General features: G+C 36.5%; 1 protein-coding gene across 2 annotated transcripts; it reads left to right on the top strand.

Annotated features, from left to right (window-relative positions):
- The first annotated feature begins 536 nt into the window (after window positions 1-536).
- LOC112771541 (protein FAR1-RELATED SEQUENCE 5) lies at window positions 537-6,779 on the top strand. Of its 2 annotated transcripts, XM_025816310.3 has the most exons (5): window positions 537-1,039; window positions 1,766-1,885; window positions 3,545-5,758; window positions 6,004-6,071; window positions 6,529-6,779. In XM_025816310.3, exons 2-5 carry the CDS (start codon window positions 1,787-1,789, stop codon window positions 6,617-6,619), a joined length of 2,472 nt encoding a protein of 823 aa, XP_025672095.1. In that variant the 5' UTR covers window positions 537-1,039; window positions 1,766-1,786; the 3' UTR covers window positions 6,620-6,779. The 2 variants fall into 2 exon arrangements, with proteins under 2 accessions (XP_025672095.1, XP_025672096.1); XM_025816311.3 differs by lacking the exon at window positions 537-1,039 and having other exon boundaries at window positions 3,468-5,758.
- Window positions 6,780-19,778: the final 12,999 nt, after the last annotated feature.

Raw genomic sequence — 19,778 nt, forward strand, 5'->3', positions numbered from 1 at the left:
ATAATCTCTCTTAATATCCTAAAAATGGACATCACCTCGTATCCTACACACACTTATCACAACAGTTTCAACTTTAATCATTTCTGTATAAATTACTATATTTCTAAGGAAGGTTTTCACATGTGCCAGTCAGCTTTACTGGTAATTTGCTATGCCATGTACTATTAAGTTGCAGGTATAACTTTTGTCTTGTAGTGTCAATGTGAATGACTAAAGCAACCTCAAATTCATTAGAGAAAAGTCAAGAAAATCCTTTAACAGTAGCGGCTTCTACAACTTGGCGCCGTGCAACCCATATGTTACTATTAGATAGCTGAAAATGTTTATAGCCATAAATGATGGGCTGTTTCTTCAAAGGGCCATTCTCACATTGTTTGGGCCATATCTATGATGAAATCATAGAGAAAGGGCCATTCTCTTATGAACTCAAAATGTTTATATTTTTTTGTGAGAGTACTATACCAAATAAGAATTCTCCTGGATGGAAGACTAATGAAAGCCAAATTGAACTTTTGAATAAGGGGTTTGGGATGGTAGGGAAAAATCCAAATGAACCGTACGGTCTAGTTAAAAATCTGAGAACCGACTATTTTTTTATAACCAGTCCGGTTTGAAGGAGTTTTTTTTTTTTGTTTAATTGGAATTTTAGGGGAAAAAAAAAGATACCAAAACACCCAATACCCCCATTTCCATTCCTGTAATCCTAATCCCCCAAAAGGTAACCCTAACCTCACGTGACGGCGGCACCATAGTCGGAAGCTAACCTCACATCACCGCCACACCGCCACACCGCCGGCCGTGTCGTGTTGTTCGTGTCAACGAATACCGTGCGGCTTCAAGGAATTCACCTGCACCGCGGCTCCCTCGTCTTCATCGTGGCTTCTCCTTGCTCCGTGGCTCCTTGCGCGGGATCGTCGTCACCGTAGTAGCGTCGTCTCCGTCGTGTGCGTCCTCAACTCGGCCGGAGTCGTGTGCGTCCTCAACTCGGCCGGAGTAGTTGGTTGTCTCTGTCTTCTGCTTCCTCTGCTATGTTGGACAGGTTGGTGCTCTCCGTCTAATCGAGACGAAATTTTTTAAATTTGAGCATGACTCTTGAGAAAGGATGAGAGTATGAGTATCCATCATTGATAATTTAACCAACCGTTCTAGTATACATGACCTGGTTCTGTTTAGTTCTGATTTGGCTTCCCCATTACTAGCACTGCCTTCACAGTGTTGAAATAAAGATCCAAAGGTTTCTGGCTTTCTGCTGTTATTCACAGTCCCAAATTGCTTGTGGTTTCTGTTAATATGTTGAGTTTGTTGAGTATGAATCTGGTTGTTGAATTTTTTGAATTTTTTTTGAATTTGTTTAATTATTTAGTATGGGGTTGTTTAGGTTAATTTCTTGAAGTTCTGAATTTGTTGAGTATGAATTTGGTTGCTGAGTTTCATGAAATTTTTTATTTTGCTGAATTCTATAATATTTTTGAATATGTTTAATATTTGAGTAGAAATCTGTTTAGGTTAATATCTTGAATAGCTGAATGTGTCGAGTGTGAACCTGTTTGTTGGTTCTTTTGGATTTCTTGACTTTGTTGAGTTTTTTTACTATGAATCTGTCTAACTTAGTTTATTGAATTTCTTATATTTGTTGAGTATGAATGTGTGTGTTGAATTTCTTGAATTGGTTGAACATTTGGTGGTTGGCAGCATCGTGGCAAATGATGAGTAGTGACGCTAGAGTTGTTGAGTAATTGAGTTTGTGTGATGGGTATCATTTCAGGTAAGGGAGTGCCAGTGGAGGATGACATCGAGTAGCAGCAAGGCGGAAGACCCGTGGAAATGGAACGTGGCGATGGTCGAGATGTTTTCGCAGGCGCAAACCGATTATGCAGACGAGGGGGTATGTATGCGATTTTATCTAGTTCGCCAAGAATGAATAGGATTGGTGGTGAGGTATTGAGGTGTGAGAATACAGTTGTGAGCAACATGTAAAGATTTATTGTTAACTAGGTTGTTTAATGAGGCATTGCCGCTGTGTAGGTAGTGGGAAGGTAACATAGCTGTAGGTGTTTTTATTTTTGTGGCTCATAGATGGACAACGTGAGGGTGCTTGTTGGTTGAAATGTGCCATGACAAATTTTTTGGTATTAAAGAATGGTTTAGGGACACTGAGGAGTGGTTATGACTGGGTTAATTATGTTGCAGGTGAAGTTGTTAAGTTTGTAGGCAAGTTATTTCATCCTAATTCATTTTATAATTTTCATTTCTCGTGAAACCAATCTTTTATTAAGAAGTTCAAAATCCAGAAGAACTAAATTTACGGTGGTTAGCGAATTGAGCCATCATTATTGTGGGTGATATGCCTTTGGAGAAAAAAGATGCAGGAAAGTAAGTAAACATGGAAAGACATTTATAGAAGATGGAAACGAAAAGAGAGAAAAGAATGAGTGAATGTGTTGATTCCCTGTGAGTTTGATCGACTCTTCTCCTATCGCCACTAAGTTAATTTAAATGAATGCTTAGGCTTCTCCTATCGCCACCAAGTTAATTTAAATGAATGCTTAGGCTTTTTAGTTGGGTTCTTGAGTTAGACTCGTGAGTTTCGATTAGTTAATTATTTTTGCCGAGAAGATATTATTAAAGTTAGAATCACACCTTTTTTATAATGTAAAAATTAAGAAAATTATAAACTAGAATTTCTCTGAAACTCTTGTAATTAGGCAAAAAAATGAATCATGATTAATTAGTTAAGATTTTACACTAAATGTCAGATTAAGAGTTAATATTTAGTCTGATGATGTGATTTAATTCAATATGTCTGGGTTTTGATCTTTTTAAAGAACATTTAGTTTGAAAGAAATCGAGAATTATGACTTGAGTTTTGTTAATAACTCCTGTAAATTATAGAAAAATATATTTCATTATAACTAATTTGTAATTTATTTCATTAGTAATTGTAGGAGTTGTCAGAGAGCGTAAGTTACCGGTAATTGTTAATAATTTGTGATTTATTTTTTTCAATAATTGTTAGACATGTTTGAGAGAGTAACTTGCCTTCAGTGTTTTAGAAGATGAGCATAATGTGTAATTCTATGTCAGTGAATTATGGATTTTGTACATTAAAAAATTAAAAAGAATGAGTGTTATGTGTTGTGTATCTATGAATTATAAATTTTTTTGCTTATATCCTACATCAAAGTCATGTAAAAAAGAATGACTATAAGACGTGAAATAATTGAGAGCATTAATAAATAAACGGGTCTCTTGTTAACTTTGTGTGGTGTACAATTTATGAATTTAACTAAATTAATATTCATGGACGAGTAAAGCTGAATCACATTTGCAATCTGTGGAGTGTGTGGATAAAATAGACTATGCTGAGAGTTGCAACCAAGAAATAGGAGTCGTTTATCAATTGTTAAGTGGTTTTTTGTCGACATACAACTATTTTACTCGGCTTCATTTGATGGACCTTTGTACAGGAGCTCCACCAAAATCTTTGCCAAGTTTGTGATGTATGTTTGGTTTTGCCATCATGGTCTTGTTGACCTTTTTGCAGGAAGCCTTGTTTGACCTGGGCACTGACCGTGAAGTTGTGGTTGGAGATTTGGACTGCAATAATGAGGGGGCGTCGGTTGGATATGTAGATATGGGTGGGCTTAGATCGGAAGACGTTCTTCTAATGGAATTTAACACGCCTGAGGAGGCAAGAGGTTTCTATAATAACTATAGCCGCATTAAGGGGTTTGCAACAAGACAAGGAAAGAAGGTAAGAAATATTGTCGGAGACATTGTGAGGTATACTTTTGTCTGCAACAGAGAGGGGTTCAGAGAGAAGAAATGGTTGGAGAAGACTGATAGAAAGAGGGAGCATAAAGTGGTAACTCGCTGTGGTTGTGTGGCCGAGATGAGGATTAAGAGGAAAGACGGTTGCGGAAAGTGGTATGTCTCGCGATTTACCGATGAGCACAATCATGAGCTTCTGCCGGGAAAGTTTGTTGATTTCTTGAGATCACACAGGAAAATTTCAGAGGTTGAGATTGCTCATTTAACCAGCATGCGGGATATAGGAATTAGCATTCCGAAGATCTATGAATCGTTTGCAGCCCAGCTTGGTGGCTTCAACATGGTCACGTTTACGAAGCAAGATATGTATAACGAGGTGAGGAGACAAAGAGCATTGCAGGATGGAGATGTAAATGCGGCCATTCGGTTCCTAGATGGTGTTGGTCGTGTTGATGGGAAGATGTTTTGGAGGCATAGATTGGGTCCTGGACAACACTTGTGCGACTTGTTTTGGAGTGATGGGCGCAGTCAGTATGATTATGGGGTATTTGGTGATGTGCTGGCATTCGATGCGACCTACGGGAGGAACAAATATAATCTACCCGTAGTGGTATTTTCCGGGGTTAACCATCACAACCAGACGTGCGTATTTGCCACGGCTTTAGTGTCATGCGAGTCACAGGAATCTTATGTTTGGGTGCTTGAACAATTTTTGGAGTGCATGGGGGGTGTAGCACCTAAGTCGGTAATCACCGACGGGGATCCAGCAATGCGCATAGCTATTCAAAGGATTTTTCCTACTGCTCATCACCGGTTGTGCGCGTGGCATCTTCTTCGGAATGCGACGTCAAATATTTGTGACCCACGATTCACGCAACTTTTTAAGCATTGCATGTTGGCAGACATCGAGATAGACGAATTTGAGGTGATGTGGGAGGCAATGGTTGAGGAGTGTGGCGTGAGGGAGGTTGAATGGGTACAGGAGTTGTATAGGAAGAAGTATTCATGGGCAACTGCTTATATTAGAGGAAGATTCTTTGCGGGGATTAGAACAACTTCTCGGTGCGAGTCTTTGCATGCCAAACTGGGACGGTTTGTGGAAAGCAGGTATGGCGTGATTGAATTTGTGACGAACTTCCAGAGGTGTGTGGATTTTCTTAGAGACAATGAGGATGAGATGGAATTCCGTTCGTGCTACGGGACTCCGGTCTTGCAAACTCAGTTCATAGAGTTAGAGAAGTTTGGTGCGACACGATTCACGCGGGAGATGTTTTGGAGATATCGTGAGTCGCTAAATCGGTGTGTGCGGGTGAGGATAAACGCTTGTGTTGAGATAGAAGGTGGCCAAACTTTCACTGTCCAGAAGTACCGCAAACCAGGAATGACATGGCAGGTTAAGCACGAGAATACAACGAACACCTTCACGTGCTCCTGTCTGAGAATGGAGTCCTTTGGGCTCCCATGTGTACATATACTAGCTGTTCTGGTGCAGCTTGATGCTGTCGTTATTCCTGATACCCTCGTGCTGCGACGGTGGTCGAAGACAGCAAAGATCGACATGGATCTGGAGAAGTTCCGGTGTCCGTCTGGGGAACCGTCGACAATTTACCGTACTAGGTTGGGTGCATTCTCACAATTGTGTAAGAGGCTCGGAAGGGTTGCTTGCATGAGCGATGAGGACTTCAAGGACATTTCGCAGAAGGTTGTGAACGACACGTTATCTTTGGAAATGAAGTATGGACTTCGAGTGGACAATCCCGTGTCAAATGAACCGCAACGAGGAGGAGTTAAGGATCCAGTTCGTGTGAGAACCAAAGGGACTGGACGTGGCAATCAAGCGTCTCCATCAACCGGTAGGAAGCGACGGAAATGCAGCAGCTGCGGAGGATTGGGCCATCGAAGGACTAGGTGCCCAGGTGTGGGTGCATCAGGGACAACCGGCGTTGAACTTCATGAAGTGGCAGGCACTAGCGCCCAACCGGTTCCGGTAAGACCATTTAATTGTATTATTTTTTCAGGTAAGACCAATTAATTGTATCATGTTATGGTTAGCACTAGCGGGTAAGCATTGAGTTGCAACTTTGGGAATGTGTTGTTTCCATTTTGGCAATAGGTATTGTTAGCGATAGTATGATGTGTCTCTGGGTAGTCGGCTAGTTTACATTGTGATGTGCGTTGGTTGAAACATCAACGTCGTGAGTCCATGTATACATGTTTTTGTTGATGTTGCAGGCAGATGATCCGCCGGAGCAGAGAAGGTCAGGAAAAAGGACATGCAACCTTTCGGAAACCTATCCCAGGTACTTCTGATTTTGAGCAATTACAAAGTTCGCAAGCCAGTGGTGATAGTCAGGAGGGATGTATGGTTCTTCAGGAGTAGATGATAGATAGAAGTGTGTAGTTAATTTGATCCCAAATGAAGTTATGAATCACATTATGGACTGTTAGTATGTGCCGAAGCTATGAAACACGTTATGAGTTGTTATGTCATGTTTTTGGAAATTTGCTAAAACGTGCTTGAGGAATACCAATATGTATGTCACACACATGGACTTTGATAGAGGGTACTTGGAGGGTGTCTCGTAATGTGTGGTGGCTTTTTCCAATCTTTTGGAATTTTGGTTTAATTTTCTGGAACTTAAGGGGGTGGCAGTAGGATGATGACTATGGTTGAATGACGATATTATCGTTACGTGACTCTGTGTGTTGCCTGTTTGAAGAATTTTAAAGTTGTTAAGTTTATTGTGGTTTTCTCAGCTCCCATGATGAAGACACCAACCCATTGATTAATATTTATGACTGCTTGGTGGACAGCAACAGGAAGAAAAACAAAATTGTAAAAGAATGAAAATGAAGAAAATAAGGGTTAAGAGAAGCTCTGATTCGTGCAATTTTAACTATGTTAGACATTATTGTGACATGTGCATGTGTGACATGATATATACATGTTCATATCTTTTTTATATTCGAGTTAATTATATGAATGATAAGGGGGAAAAATTTTGCAATTAAGGGACAAAATATGAGAAAATAAAAATCAACATATTTCGGATGGATAGGGATGTGACATATAACAATGCCATGTTATAGACAAGTAAAATGTACATACATGAGGAACTTACAGTTCATTCTCGTGATAAGAAAATTAAATAATTTTTTAATTCTGTCGACCTAAAAGAAAAGACAAAAAAAAGAATTCACAAAAATGTTGGAGCAATTGTATATGAGTAGGATTGTTAGAAAGGGAACACTCTAAAAGGATAACTAAACCAGAAATTTTTACTCTAAAATGCCTTCATCTTTTTTCCACCTCAGAAGGAGATATTGTCTCTTCTATCATCTAATTAGGTAACATGGCAAGAAATAGGCTTTTTAACATAAATAAGTAACTAAAATATATTAATTTCCATATGTGGCATGTACAGAAAACTTTACCAAAGTGTTAGTCATCATCTCAAGAGGAGTACTTCTAGTGGGGCTACCAAATTTAGTTGTTTTATGTGTAAAATATATTTTTTAATATTTTAAAATATAAAATTCTATTTCTATCAAATGCATGCTTTTTGATTACTTAATTTTTTATTAAGTTACTAATTATTTTATATGATATGAAATATGAAATAAATTATAATTTTAAAATAATTAATTATATTCATATATATCAACCATTAAAAAATAAGAGTAATAAACTAAGCTGTTATTTACCATAACTGTTTATATTCATGGAGTACGTACTCAATACTAAATAAAAAAATTGAAGAAGTATGCTTATTCAATCCTAAGTTTTAGCGTTATAAATTTTACAACTAAATTGACTATATTTTTATTAGTTCTTTTTTGACTGACTTAGATTTTTTTTTGTTAAACTTGGGAGAGTCTATGTTTCTTTATACCTATATAAAACAATTCTGTTATTAATTTATTTAAACTAATTAACAAAATTTTCAATAAAGTTGACAACATTAAATATTTTATTATTCACATATCTAAAAAGATGTTTATGTAAATTCGTTAAAAATTAAAATTTTTTTTCATAAACATCTTAACATCAAAATAAATTTCACAGTGATAAAAAAATACTACTAAACATATTTATGGTTAATAACAGATTAATTAGTATTCTTATCTTTTAATGGTTGGACAGTGGTCTATATAAATACAATTAATTATTTTAAAATAGTGATGCATTTCACGTTTAAGATTATATATAAATTGTTAACTTCATAAAAAATTAGATAACTAAAAATGTATATTTATTAATCAACCTTGACGATGGTGTTAATGTAACACATGTATTTCTTCGGTTTTCTGAAACATGTATTTTTTTTTGGGTTTGTCATTTTAATTTTTATCGGATTTAATATATGGGTATATTTTGCATAAATTACTATTCGAGTAAGGAATTCGCGCTCCTCCAAATTGGGTCAACCATTTACAATGAAAAGTGGCAAAATATGTTGGTAAATTAAACAGCCTTAGATCATGAGTATATGTTACGTGAGCATGGGCATCGTTAGTTAAGTTAGATATGCACAGGAATAATTCAAGAAACACAGAGTTCTACTAAATTCAAAGACCAATGCTTGCATTCATTCACATTGAGACAATCCATACAAAAGGTGATTGTGGATTGTGTGCTCCTGCTCACAAGCGAGACCACGCTTTTCCACAAAACACAACAGGATTTAAACTTGTTCCTAATTACGTTAACAAGGCATTCATATTATAACACACGTGGCATCGGAGCCACTTCCACGGTCTCGGACACAAGTTGCCGAGGATAACACATACAAAAGGAAGGAAAAGTAACATAACTTCGCATGGCTTCCGAACACGGGAAGATGTATGCCATGGCAAAAAGATAGAGACTTAAGTGGCAACGGCGCAAGCTAGGCAACAGTGCGAAGAACTTCGCGCCACGCCATTTCACTGTTGACTTTGACTTCCAGCTTGTTCTGATTGGTTTCTGAATTCACAATGTTTGTTGCAGTCCTCATTCTAACTTTGCCTTCGTTAAGCTAATCACATGAAAGGGAGTGTTAGTGTTAGATAATGTAGTGGTGGCTGATGGGTCAACATGTTAAACTATAAGAAGATGACAGAAGTTTGCAAAATAATGGCATTTATACCTTCTTCGGAAGTAAGGCAGGGTTGAAGTTGCCATCATGTTGTAGCCAATACAAGCACCAAATTGGAGTATCATCATCCCTTATAGTGAAAGGAGATATTTCCCAGAAGAAAATGTCAAGCATTTGGCTAGTAAAGCAAAGTGAAAATAAAATTAACTTTGGGGGTTTATCGGAGAAAAGTTTCCTTACCTGTCTGGACGGAATGGAACTGTGGGTGGGTATTCTATGGCCCCCCAAGTAGTAGGATCCGGAGAGATCACATGGAAACTTGGCAAGTTCCTATCAAGTCTAAATATCTGGCCAAGCACGACAAGCTGCAAGAAGGCAAGAGACATATGAATACCAAAATGATCAACTAAGTTACCAACAGTAATGAAATGCGTTGCAGCTAAGCAATGGTTTTCCAGGCAGACAACAATAACTCACTATAGTCCTCATGTTCCGCTCCCTTCTGGTTTTGTTCTCATCGGTCCTGCAAATGTCAAGCGCTAACACCTTACCTTTTTTAACATCCAGAACCATCATGTACCAGCTATGAGAAGGCTCCAATATCGGCACGAACACCTGTGAAGTACAAAGTGAAGTCACTTTAGTTAATCCTCCTGCCAATTAAAATATAGTCATTACATTGTCATTAAATATCCCAAAACAAGTAACTACTTACATGCTCCAGTTCATTTGTTTCTGGCATCCATCGGCCCAGATAAGTCTGAAGGATTGCCTCTACGGGTTTCAGTTGGAGGATATGGTCCGCAAATGAGGAAGGCAAGAATCAATCACGCACAGGCTTGGTTCGATGTGCTCTAAGTGAGGCAAGCCATGCGATGGTGTTCACTATCTGGTATGCCAAAAAAAGTATTTGCGTTATGCGTGTAGAACGGAATGGTGATATGTCGGGACTCCAACAAAAATTGTACGATTGGAGAAAACTTACATCTGTGTGAGGAACGTATCTAGGGCATAGAGACAAAAACATCCCTCGAGGCATCTGTAATTCGAGGCACTTGTACAACATCTCTCTGACCAGTAAACAACTAAAGTTGTCACAACCCATGGAACCCCCATACTGTACCAAAGCATTCTACAGTTACAAAGCATCCAAAACTTACTCGTAATCTTCTTTTGACTTAGGCTTTTTGAATATGTAGGCAGCCATGACGGTCTCATCGTATGAGAGTGACATGCTGATCGTCGGTCGAAACTCCATCTCGTACCCCTACACATGAAGTTGGCATGTTAATGCACCGATTAGTTTCTTAAACCATGCATGAAACAACATTAGTTAGTTACATTTAGAAAATGAACTTGCCAGCGGGATTAGCATCGTTGGGGACTCCATGTTTCTTGTCAGTGTGTTCCGCGACCATGGCCTGGGTATAGGCTTGAAAGCCCCACTTCCAAGAGTTGCAGTTGCTGCAGGGGTTGTCTGTGGGATATTGCATGTCACCGGCGAAGGGATCCTGCTCAGAATATCACATGTCTCCATCTTTGGGATCTTAGACGGTCCTTGCGGAGCTAGTTCTGAGCTAAACAAGTTAGCTACTTGACTTGTGGTGTCCACTTGGGAGACAGTTGGTAGATGTGCCATGACCTATTAATACAAAGACTCTTGAGCATGCAATTTGTATAGTATACTGTGCATAACATTGCTATAAGTTGGACAAAGTCAGGAATACCTTGTCCCTGTGTGTGTGGGCAGGAGCAATTGTGATTGGGGCCTGGTTGACTTCCACTTTAGGCATGCCAACGGACCAATAAGGAAACCCTCCACTTTGCAAAGAAACAACAGTGCGCGGGCCACGTGGCCTAGGAGTAGAGAGGGACTCGTCAATGATGACATCATCGTCATGGCCAGGAGAATTTGGGACTATTACGTCTAACAGGCCACAGACTTTGGAATCAAGCTGACCTTTACCCTTTTCGGTATGGCTAATCAGGTGGGTATAGCCTCCACGTTCGCCCCCTACATCTGGTCTGGGAGGAGAGAAGCCAAGGTTTGCGGCAAGCCTCAGCGGTCCAGAAAGATCTGCAGCCGTGCTACTGACATTGCTATGCCCGGCCGGAATAGAAAACGATGTTGGCGTCCATACCCCACTGCTGCATCCTGCCTTGGCGGTGAGAATCTGCTTCAGATCCCCCAACGCTGATTGAGTACGCTCTACTCGCCTGGCAATGTCAATTAACCTCCTATCACCTTCGACGATCGTGGCTTCCACTCGCTGCAATAACCCACAACGTAACAGTAAGACAATCGTTAGTAGTTATCACAAACAATATTTATTTTTCCATTAAATGCTGCAACAAGGCAAACATTTGTCCTTGGTACTATTGTTGGGTACGCCTTTCTATCCTTCAATGTTTTACTTGTATTAAAAGAGTTATAATGAGCATGCATGACTTGGTTGGGTACATTATATAGGATTTTTACATTTTCAGTATGATTCCAGAAAGAGGAACACCTCATGAACTGTAGTTGCAACAGAAAAGATCCTTCTATGTAAAACAAAAATATTTAGCTGGGTTATGCCAGTCCCAGCCACACTACATGCTTAGCTGAAGATACAGTACACGCATCGGATGAAAGATTTGGGAAGGGGGTTGCAACTTGCCTGCACGATATTAAATATGCGCTTCACCAGGGTGTTCTCTCCCTCCACGAATCCCTCCGGGTCGACCTCCACCGTGACAGAAGGCGCAACGGCCTGGTAAACGACGAAACCAACACTCTCGATTAGATAGTAAACAGATGCTATGTGAATATAAAACTAAGTCGTTCGATTACTTACGACATCAATAGACAGACCCAAGTTCAAGTTGGTGTCATTGGCCACCACCACAGAGCTTTCTAATGGCGTCATATGCAACGACGGTTCGACCCTGCATGATGAAAAAAAAAAAGTTATCGCCGGAAACCCATCACTCATCTCCAAACATTTAAATGGCACTTTGAAATCAACTGCAAGAAAATTTTTTGGACATTCTCCAAAGTAAATACTTACCCATCCTCCTCAGTAGGCCCCTTGGATTCAATTAACGTCCCCCCTGGTCCGTCATTGAAGCACGCCTTCAAGAAATTTATGCTGCAAGTAAACACCCAAGTGTTCAGGATTTTTATGAAAGGAGAATGATTGTACGACTAGGTGGATTGTGATCCAAAGTGATTTGGGAATGACCTTATATATAGCTGGTGTGGAGAGAGAACGAGAACCTGATAAAGACTTCCCAGTGCATTCCCAACTATCTTCCCACGTGCCAATTTGCAAATAACCCCAACCGTAGAACATCCTACTCTTTCCATTTGTATAGTCGGACCCCTTGCTTGGCTTCACCGACTAGAATATTGTTAAAAAATTAAATTTGCTTCTCAATTTGCAACCGCATGCCACGTTACCGAAGTCGAATGACTCCATCGCTACTGTGTAACACTTATGGATCAACCTAAAACACTTGATCAATTGGGCCGAAAAAAAAAGTTATCTCCACCATAGGCGCAATTTACAAGTTTGGCCTGCACTCTGAACCATCACATCAACCAATGTACTCAGTGGTAATCATTATTTAGGCACAGAAGCCAGACAAACCTGATCGACAATGAGGATCACCTCTGCAACTTCGCCTGCCATATTTCTTCCAGAGAACTCTGTACTTTCGGCATGAAGGTACCGAGGCAAAGTCGACGTGGAATGATCGAGCGCCCCATTTTCAGGAGACGACAATCCATTGCAAATAAGGGCTGTACTTGGATTCTTATTTCCACAACATAGTGCAAAAAGCAACAGTTTCCGTAGCTGGCCATTACATCGAAGGGGACATGGAAACCTGCAGAATGGGCTCTTCTATATTTTCACTGGAACCAGAGGCATCCAAACGTGTTCAGAAGAGTTCATGGTGAGAAGATCTGTTGCAGAAATTGTTCGTGTGCCCATTGCCATGCACCCGCAAAGTAAATTCCCTCACACTCACCGAAGGGTATACGCGTGTAAGGGTTAGAGTTTCGCCAATGGCCAAATGAAACATCAATTGGAAAAATACCTATTTAGCTGAATACATAAATTTGTATGCTAAGGACAAAATTGTATTTAGATTAACCAAAAATACCAACTATATTACACATGTTTGGGTGCCATTATTTTGGTAAACAAAAATTTTTTTCAATGAAAAAGATTTTTTTTATTTTTTAACGTGTTTGGCAAATTTCTAGTAGTAAAAGTAAAAGTACTAATAAAATAAAAAATCTTTTTTGAGAAGCTGTAATTTATATTTTTTTTAAAAGATCTTTTTCCTTTAAAAAAAAGATATTTTTCATGTAATAAATAAACAAAAAATTACTTTTATATTGTTATACCCAAACATAATTGATAGATAAGAAGACCTTTTTACATGTCATATCCAAACATAGTGCATGTTTGGGTGCCATTATTTTGTTAAAAAAAGATCTTTTTTCAATGAAAAAAAGATCTTTTTTTAATTTTTAGCGTGTTTGGCAAATTTCTAGTAGTAAAAGTAAAAGCACTAGTAAAATAAAAAAAATATCTTTTTTGAGAAGCTGTAATTTACATCTTTTTTTAAAAGATCTTTTTTCTTTAAAAAAAGATGTTTTTCATGTAATAAATAAACAAAAAAGTACTTTTATATTGTTATACCCAAACATAATTGATAGATAAAAAGATCTTTTTGTATAAGATATCCAAACATAAAATTACTTTTACTTCTCCATAAAATCTTTTAAAAAAAGATAACTCGAAAAAAGATCTTTTCTTAGAAGCTCACCCAAACAAGCCCATACAATTACTTTTATTTCTCTATAAGATCTTTTAAAAAAAGATAACTCGAAAAAAAATCTTCTCTTAAAAGCTCACCCAAACAAGCCCATAATGTGTGTGGACTGTAAATCGTCAAAATGTTTTTGTGAAAAATAGTATTTTACGATATCGTTTTTGGGTTTAAGTTAGTGTGTGCCAACAGAAGCTATGTCTTGCCTACTCTATAGAAACATTTATTTTGATAAGGTAAATATTGATTCAAAAACTTTAGTTAACAATACTTTTTGCTACATACTCACTAACCGCATCGAATTATTATATAGAATTTTTTGGCATGCTTATTTTTTGTAACGTTTATTTGTTAAATGTTTTTTGTATATTACATTTTTGGTACTCTTAATACTCTTTTGTATTATGCAAAACTTTGTTACTGTTATTATAATTTATGGACAGTTTTTTGATTTAGTTTATTTTACATAACGAGATGAAAAAATAATGTTAAAAAAATTTAATAATACATTTAATGCACACAAATTTTAAGTATAAAAATGAGTTTTTGGTGCCTGCTTCATTGTAAATGATTTTTTTTTTTATTTGAAAACAGGTTTAATATTGTATGTTGTTGGTAGGCTACGTACTCTTTTTTGGCATGTTACTAATGTATGTTTTCCTGCCATGCACGGAGTAATGTATACAATTATATGAAATATTTTTATTATATTTTAAATGAGAAATATATAGAGTACTTATTATTATAAATATTTTACAATTTAAAAATATTAAAAATAATTAATATTTATTTTAATTAATTTAGATTGGTTGAATGGTTAACTCATTTGTCTGCTTAAGCAAGTTTTTAGTTTTTGAATCTCACTCGTAATAAATAGAGGATCAATATGTGGTTGATTAATCCTGGACTTGTCGAGCTACGAAATCTGTAGGCCGTAGTTGTATGTGTCTTTAAAATGGATTATTTTTTTGTTAATAGCAATACTTATGGACTTTTGTCTTGGTTGAAATTTACTGACGACAATTTAATTAGTTGGTATCGTTTTCATTCGTAAAGTCAAAACAACATGATCAACGTTATAAGTTGTCGCCAATGAGTTATAGCTCAAATGGCATAGTCTCTCCATAGTCAATTAAGAGGTTGCGGGTTCGAGTCTCATATCTTTGGTTAGAAAAAAAAAAAGTGGTAACTTGTTAAAACTTCAAATTTTACGAACCGATTTTTAAATTTTCAAATTCATAAACTTCTGTAATTACAAAAGTTATTAGAGTTAGTGTGAGGAGAAGCCAATAGTAACTTTTATTTTTTTTTTTTGTGACTAAACATAACACAAAGAAAAAAGACCTAAGAAAAAGAGTAGTACTCCTCTCTAATAATAATGTCTAAATTATTAGGAGGCAGTAACCACTCTAGATACACCTGCTTGTTTAAAACAGCAGTCTTAGCCATTAAATCAGCCGCTCTGTTTGCTGTTCGCTGGATGAGCACTAAAGTAGCTGTCCAATTGCGCTGGAGCATCTCTTTGATTTTGTCAAGCAGATCAGAGTCATTCATAATCATGCTGGTTGTGCCTCATGAAACAAGAAGAAACGCATCAAGATTATCAGTTTCACATATGACCTCTTTGCACTCGCAATCCCAAGCCATAACAAGCCCTATCCAAATAGCATGAAGCTCACAACAAAGAACACTAAAAAGAGGTATACTGGCAGAACAACCTTTTATCCAAATTCCCATGCTGTTTCTAATAATACATCCAAAGCCAGCTAATTGCTCATTTTCAAAAACGCTTGCATCGCAGTTCACTTTACAGACATTCATTGGAGGTGGTTCCCAGTTATATTTCAAAGAAGAAGGAATAATATGTTTTTGGTTGATAACAACATTAGAGAAATCTCGAGCAGCATGTTTAACTAAGTGAACAATTTTCTCCTTACTCCATGGATCATCTTGGTGGAAGATGTCATTGTTCCTATCCCTCCAAATCCACCAAAAGGCCGCTGCAAAGAGAAACTCATTTTTGTTGAGGTTAGAACGAATCCAAGACACAAAATCCAAACTAGAGTCCTCAGCGGTCATTCCCAAATTTAAGCTAATCCAAATCTGACGAGCTTTTTGGCAAGTCCTAAAGCAGTGGTTAATATCCTCTAGAGCAAGATAACATCTCTGACAAAAATCAGAAGTAGAAATACCTCTTTGAAACCGGTAACTAGCTGTGGGAACTCCGTTGTTGAGGCAAAGCCAGAGCAGACACTTTATCTTCTCCAGTATTCTCAAGCGCCAAAGCCAAAGCCAATTTTCATTTTCATTCCACCCAAATTTCTTCTTCAATAGCCATTCATACCCGCTTTTAGTCGAGTAGGTGAGAGTATTTGAGTTTGTCCAAAACCAACCTGATTTATCTCCTGCCTGCTTGATAGGATCAAAGAGCATCAAATCAAGTTTAACTTCTTCTGGAATCATTGTGCAAAGAATATCCCACCGCCAATGCCCATGGTGCCAGACATCTTCTAACTTCAAGTGAGAATCAGAAATGTGCACAAAAGGAACCAAAGGATCTAGCGTTCCACATGGTCGCCAAGCATGATACCAAAAGGATTGAGACATCCTGCCTGTACACCAATCAAAACCATCACGAAGCTTTTCTATTGTCTTATAAATCGCTCGCCAAGTGCTTGAAACATTATTAGAAAATTTGGGTGAAAAGTAAGAACTCCCAGATAAATATTTTGCCAACATAATTCTTACCCAAAGCTTATCTTTATTATGCAATAATTGCCAAACAAGCTTTCCGAGTAAAGCAAAATTTACACATTGAGTATCTCTAATTCCCAAGCCTCCATATTTTCTTGGAGTGACAACTTTGCTCCACTTGACCAAATTTAAGCAACGCTCCCCCACCTTTCCCTTCCACAAGAATTGTCTAAGCACAGAATCAATCTTTTGACAAACCGAAGTAGGAAAAAGAGTCACTTGCATCTGATAAATAGGAAGAGAAGAAGCAACAGATTTAATTAAGCAAAGCCTGTCTGCTCTGTTAAGGAGCCGACCTTTCCAACTAGCCAGCCTATTCTTGATCTTCTCTAAAGAGTCCGAAAAAATAGATCTAGCAGCTCGAGGATGATTAAGGTTCACCCCCAAGTATTTGCCTAGGTCACTAGTAACTTTTATTATTTAGTATATAATTTACTCTATTGGAAAATAATTTAATATTTTCCAAATTTATGGATACATTTTTTACTAACTTCTTACACCATTTTATTTGACAATACTTACCGTTATAAAAAATGGCAAATGATCATAATTTTCCACAATATATACATGATGTCCAAAGTAATTTCTTTCGTTGAAATTAATTCTGGTTAGTGAGATAAAATTTGACATATTTCTTATTTTCTTAATCAAAGTTAAATATAAATTTAGAATTGAGTAATGACTCATTTTTTTTATTACAATAAAAAATAACTTGGTTAAATGTAAATTATTTAGCATTTAATAATTTCTATCAGTTCAATTTTAATTACCAAAAATTCTATTAAATATTAAGAATAAACTTAATAATCAGTAATATGTATATTATATTCGTACGTAAATAATAATATCCAATGTATTAATTATTTGTTTTTTTGATAGATTTATTGTATAATCTACAGAGGATTCATTTATTATCGAAAATTTTGTTCATAAATTTTGTACTATGTAAAAATAGTGATCTTATTTCTTATTTTTATTTAAACAGTTTTTCATAATTTTTTAAATAGATGATTAACTTAATCGATAAACTTTACTATTGCCTTTATACTAGAAAAATATCAGTTTAAACTACTTACATACTTTTCACTACTTACTAATGAATGAATAAATAAATATTTGCACTATGATACATATGATCGTAGATAATGACTTAAGTTACGTATTCTGTACGTTCAATAATATTTTGTATGTATATTTATTAAATATAAGATAAAGAAAATTGTTCAACAAATTACGTAAACAGGCATGAGAGAAAAAAAATTTAATATATCATATATAATAATTCTTGATATGTATAGTGTCCCGTATATTGTAAAATGATCTACTTTAATTATGTGAGTTACTACCGTTTTCTTTAATGTTTCGTCACAAAAAAAATAATATCTAAAACTTAAAAAGAAATAATTAAATTTTTTTAATTTGAATTAAAAAAATGTCATGTAAATATATTCAACTTTTACATATCCTAAGGCAGAAGTTAAAGGTAACTTATTTCCTCTTGCATGCATGGTGTGTTATTCTCCTATTGACCAAGTCTCTGCCACTCCAATTTGGGATAGGTGGAGAAAGTTACTTCTGTTAACAATTGCTGCAAATCAATGGCCAAGATTGTTTCTTGAGGACCAAGTAGCTATTCTCAAGGATTCAAATCTGGGTTTACCATTGAAATAGTTTTTCTTTGCTTCCCTGAGGCTTTTGGTCAAGCAAGAGTATGTCAGACTCAAATTTCTAATTCGGGGATTAACTGACAAAAGGTGATGCGATAAGTTGGTAGCACAAAGATCACAGAGTTGACCTAGGAGCCAACAACTCAACAACATACAAGTTTTTTGAAGTTTATGTTCCGATAACAGTTCTTTGAAGAAGTTTAGTAAACTTGGACAGCGTTTCCTACTCAAAGGAGCATTACGCCAGAAAGAGGAACCCAATCAGAGGAAAGCTAATCTTGTATCTTGTACTAATGACGTACCCCTTTCTTAGTTAGGTGAGCACTAACAGTGAAGAGTTAGGTATTAGTATAACCAGGTCAAGTTAGGCTAGAACTTGAGAGTGTAAGGATTCTGCTTCGCATTTGCTTCGTAATGCGACCTCCAAAATATATGACTCCCCATTCGCCGAACTATTTAGACACTGCAAGCTTGTGGACATGGAGGTTGACGAGTTCGAGGCGCAATGGGAGACGATGCTGGATGTGTGAGGGGTTCAGGAAGTCGAACGGGTGAAGGAATTGTGCCGCAAAAAAACCGCATGGGCGGCAACCTGCATCAGATGCCCATTTTTCGCTGGTATAACAACAACGTCCCGTTGTGAATCTCTACATGCCAAGTTGGGTGGGTTTGTGGAGAGTAGATATGAGAAATCCCAATGCCTTGAGTTCTTCCCCCAATTTCATTTTGATTTGATTTAATTTCATAAACTAATCATATTAATAGTTAATTAAGACTTCAAATTAATAATTTTTATTATTATTATTATTATTATTATTATTATTATTATTATTATTATTATTATTATTATTATTATTATTATTATAACACTAATAGTAACTATAACATCTAATAGTAACGAGTACTATTATTTAAATTATCAATAATTTGAATCACCAAAAGAAAATTATCAATAATTTAAACAATACTGTTTAAATTTACAATAGAGTAAAGTATTGTTTTTGTCCCTAACGTTTGGGATAAGTCCTAATTGTGTCCCTAACGTCTAAATCGTCCTATTTGTATTCTTAACGTTTATAAAAGTGATTCAATGTTATCCTACTATCAATTATACTAACAAATCAGATTATATTTTTCAATTATTTTCACTTGGATGTATTCATTCTCAATTAGGTCTCACTTGGATGTGTTCGATTTTAATATTATACCCACTATTTGTGTTTAGATTCAATTATGTCCCTACAAAAGTCAATTATGTAAATGTTGTAGGAATTAGTTTCAACATTTGATGAGCTATTTTTCGGAGTAGATCATCGATTCTATCCCAGACATTTGTATTCTAATTTCAAGAAGACATTTTTATAACTCAAACTAAAGCGCTCATTATGTGTAATTGATGGCAGGATAACATTGAATCACTTTTACAAACGTTAGGGATATAAATAGTACGATTTAAACGTTAGGGATACAAATAGAATTTACCCCAAACGTTGAGAACAAAAACGATACTTTACTCTTTACAATAATAATATTTAATTTATTATACGAAAAATAAATCTACACAACGTGTATTTTCATTTTTAATCAAATGCGCAAAATAATATGTTGCTCATCTATGCAGTTACGATGTTGCTTGACAAATGTTCCCCTCATTTTTCCGGGATTTGGATTCTCTAAGGTTTGA

This window comes from Arachis hypogaea, chromosome 18 (assembly GCF_003086295.3).
Source record: "Arachis hypogaea cultivar Tifrunner chromosome 18, arahy.Tifrunner.gnm2.J5K5, whole genome shotgun sequence".
Lineage (NCBI taxonomy): Eukaryota > Viridiplantae > Streptophyta > Magnoliopsida > Fabales > Fabaceae > Arachis > Arachis hypogaea.

Excerpts from the sequence above, each read along its gene's own strand:
- LOC112771541 (XM_025816310.3), top strand. The coding sequence starts at position 1,787 with ATGACATCGAGTAGCAGCAAGGCGGAAGACCCGTGGAAATGGAACGTG. Across the intron at positions 5,759-6,003 it reads CTAGCGCCCAACCGGTTCCG|GCAGATGATCCGCCGGAGCA; the intron begins GTAAGACCATTT and ends TTGATGTTGCAG. Across the intron at positions 6,072-6,528 it reads CTTTCGGAAACCTATCCCAG|CTCCCATGATGAAGACACCA; the intron begins GTACTTCTGATT and ends TGGTTTTCTCAG.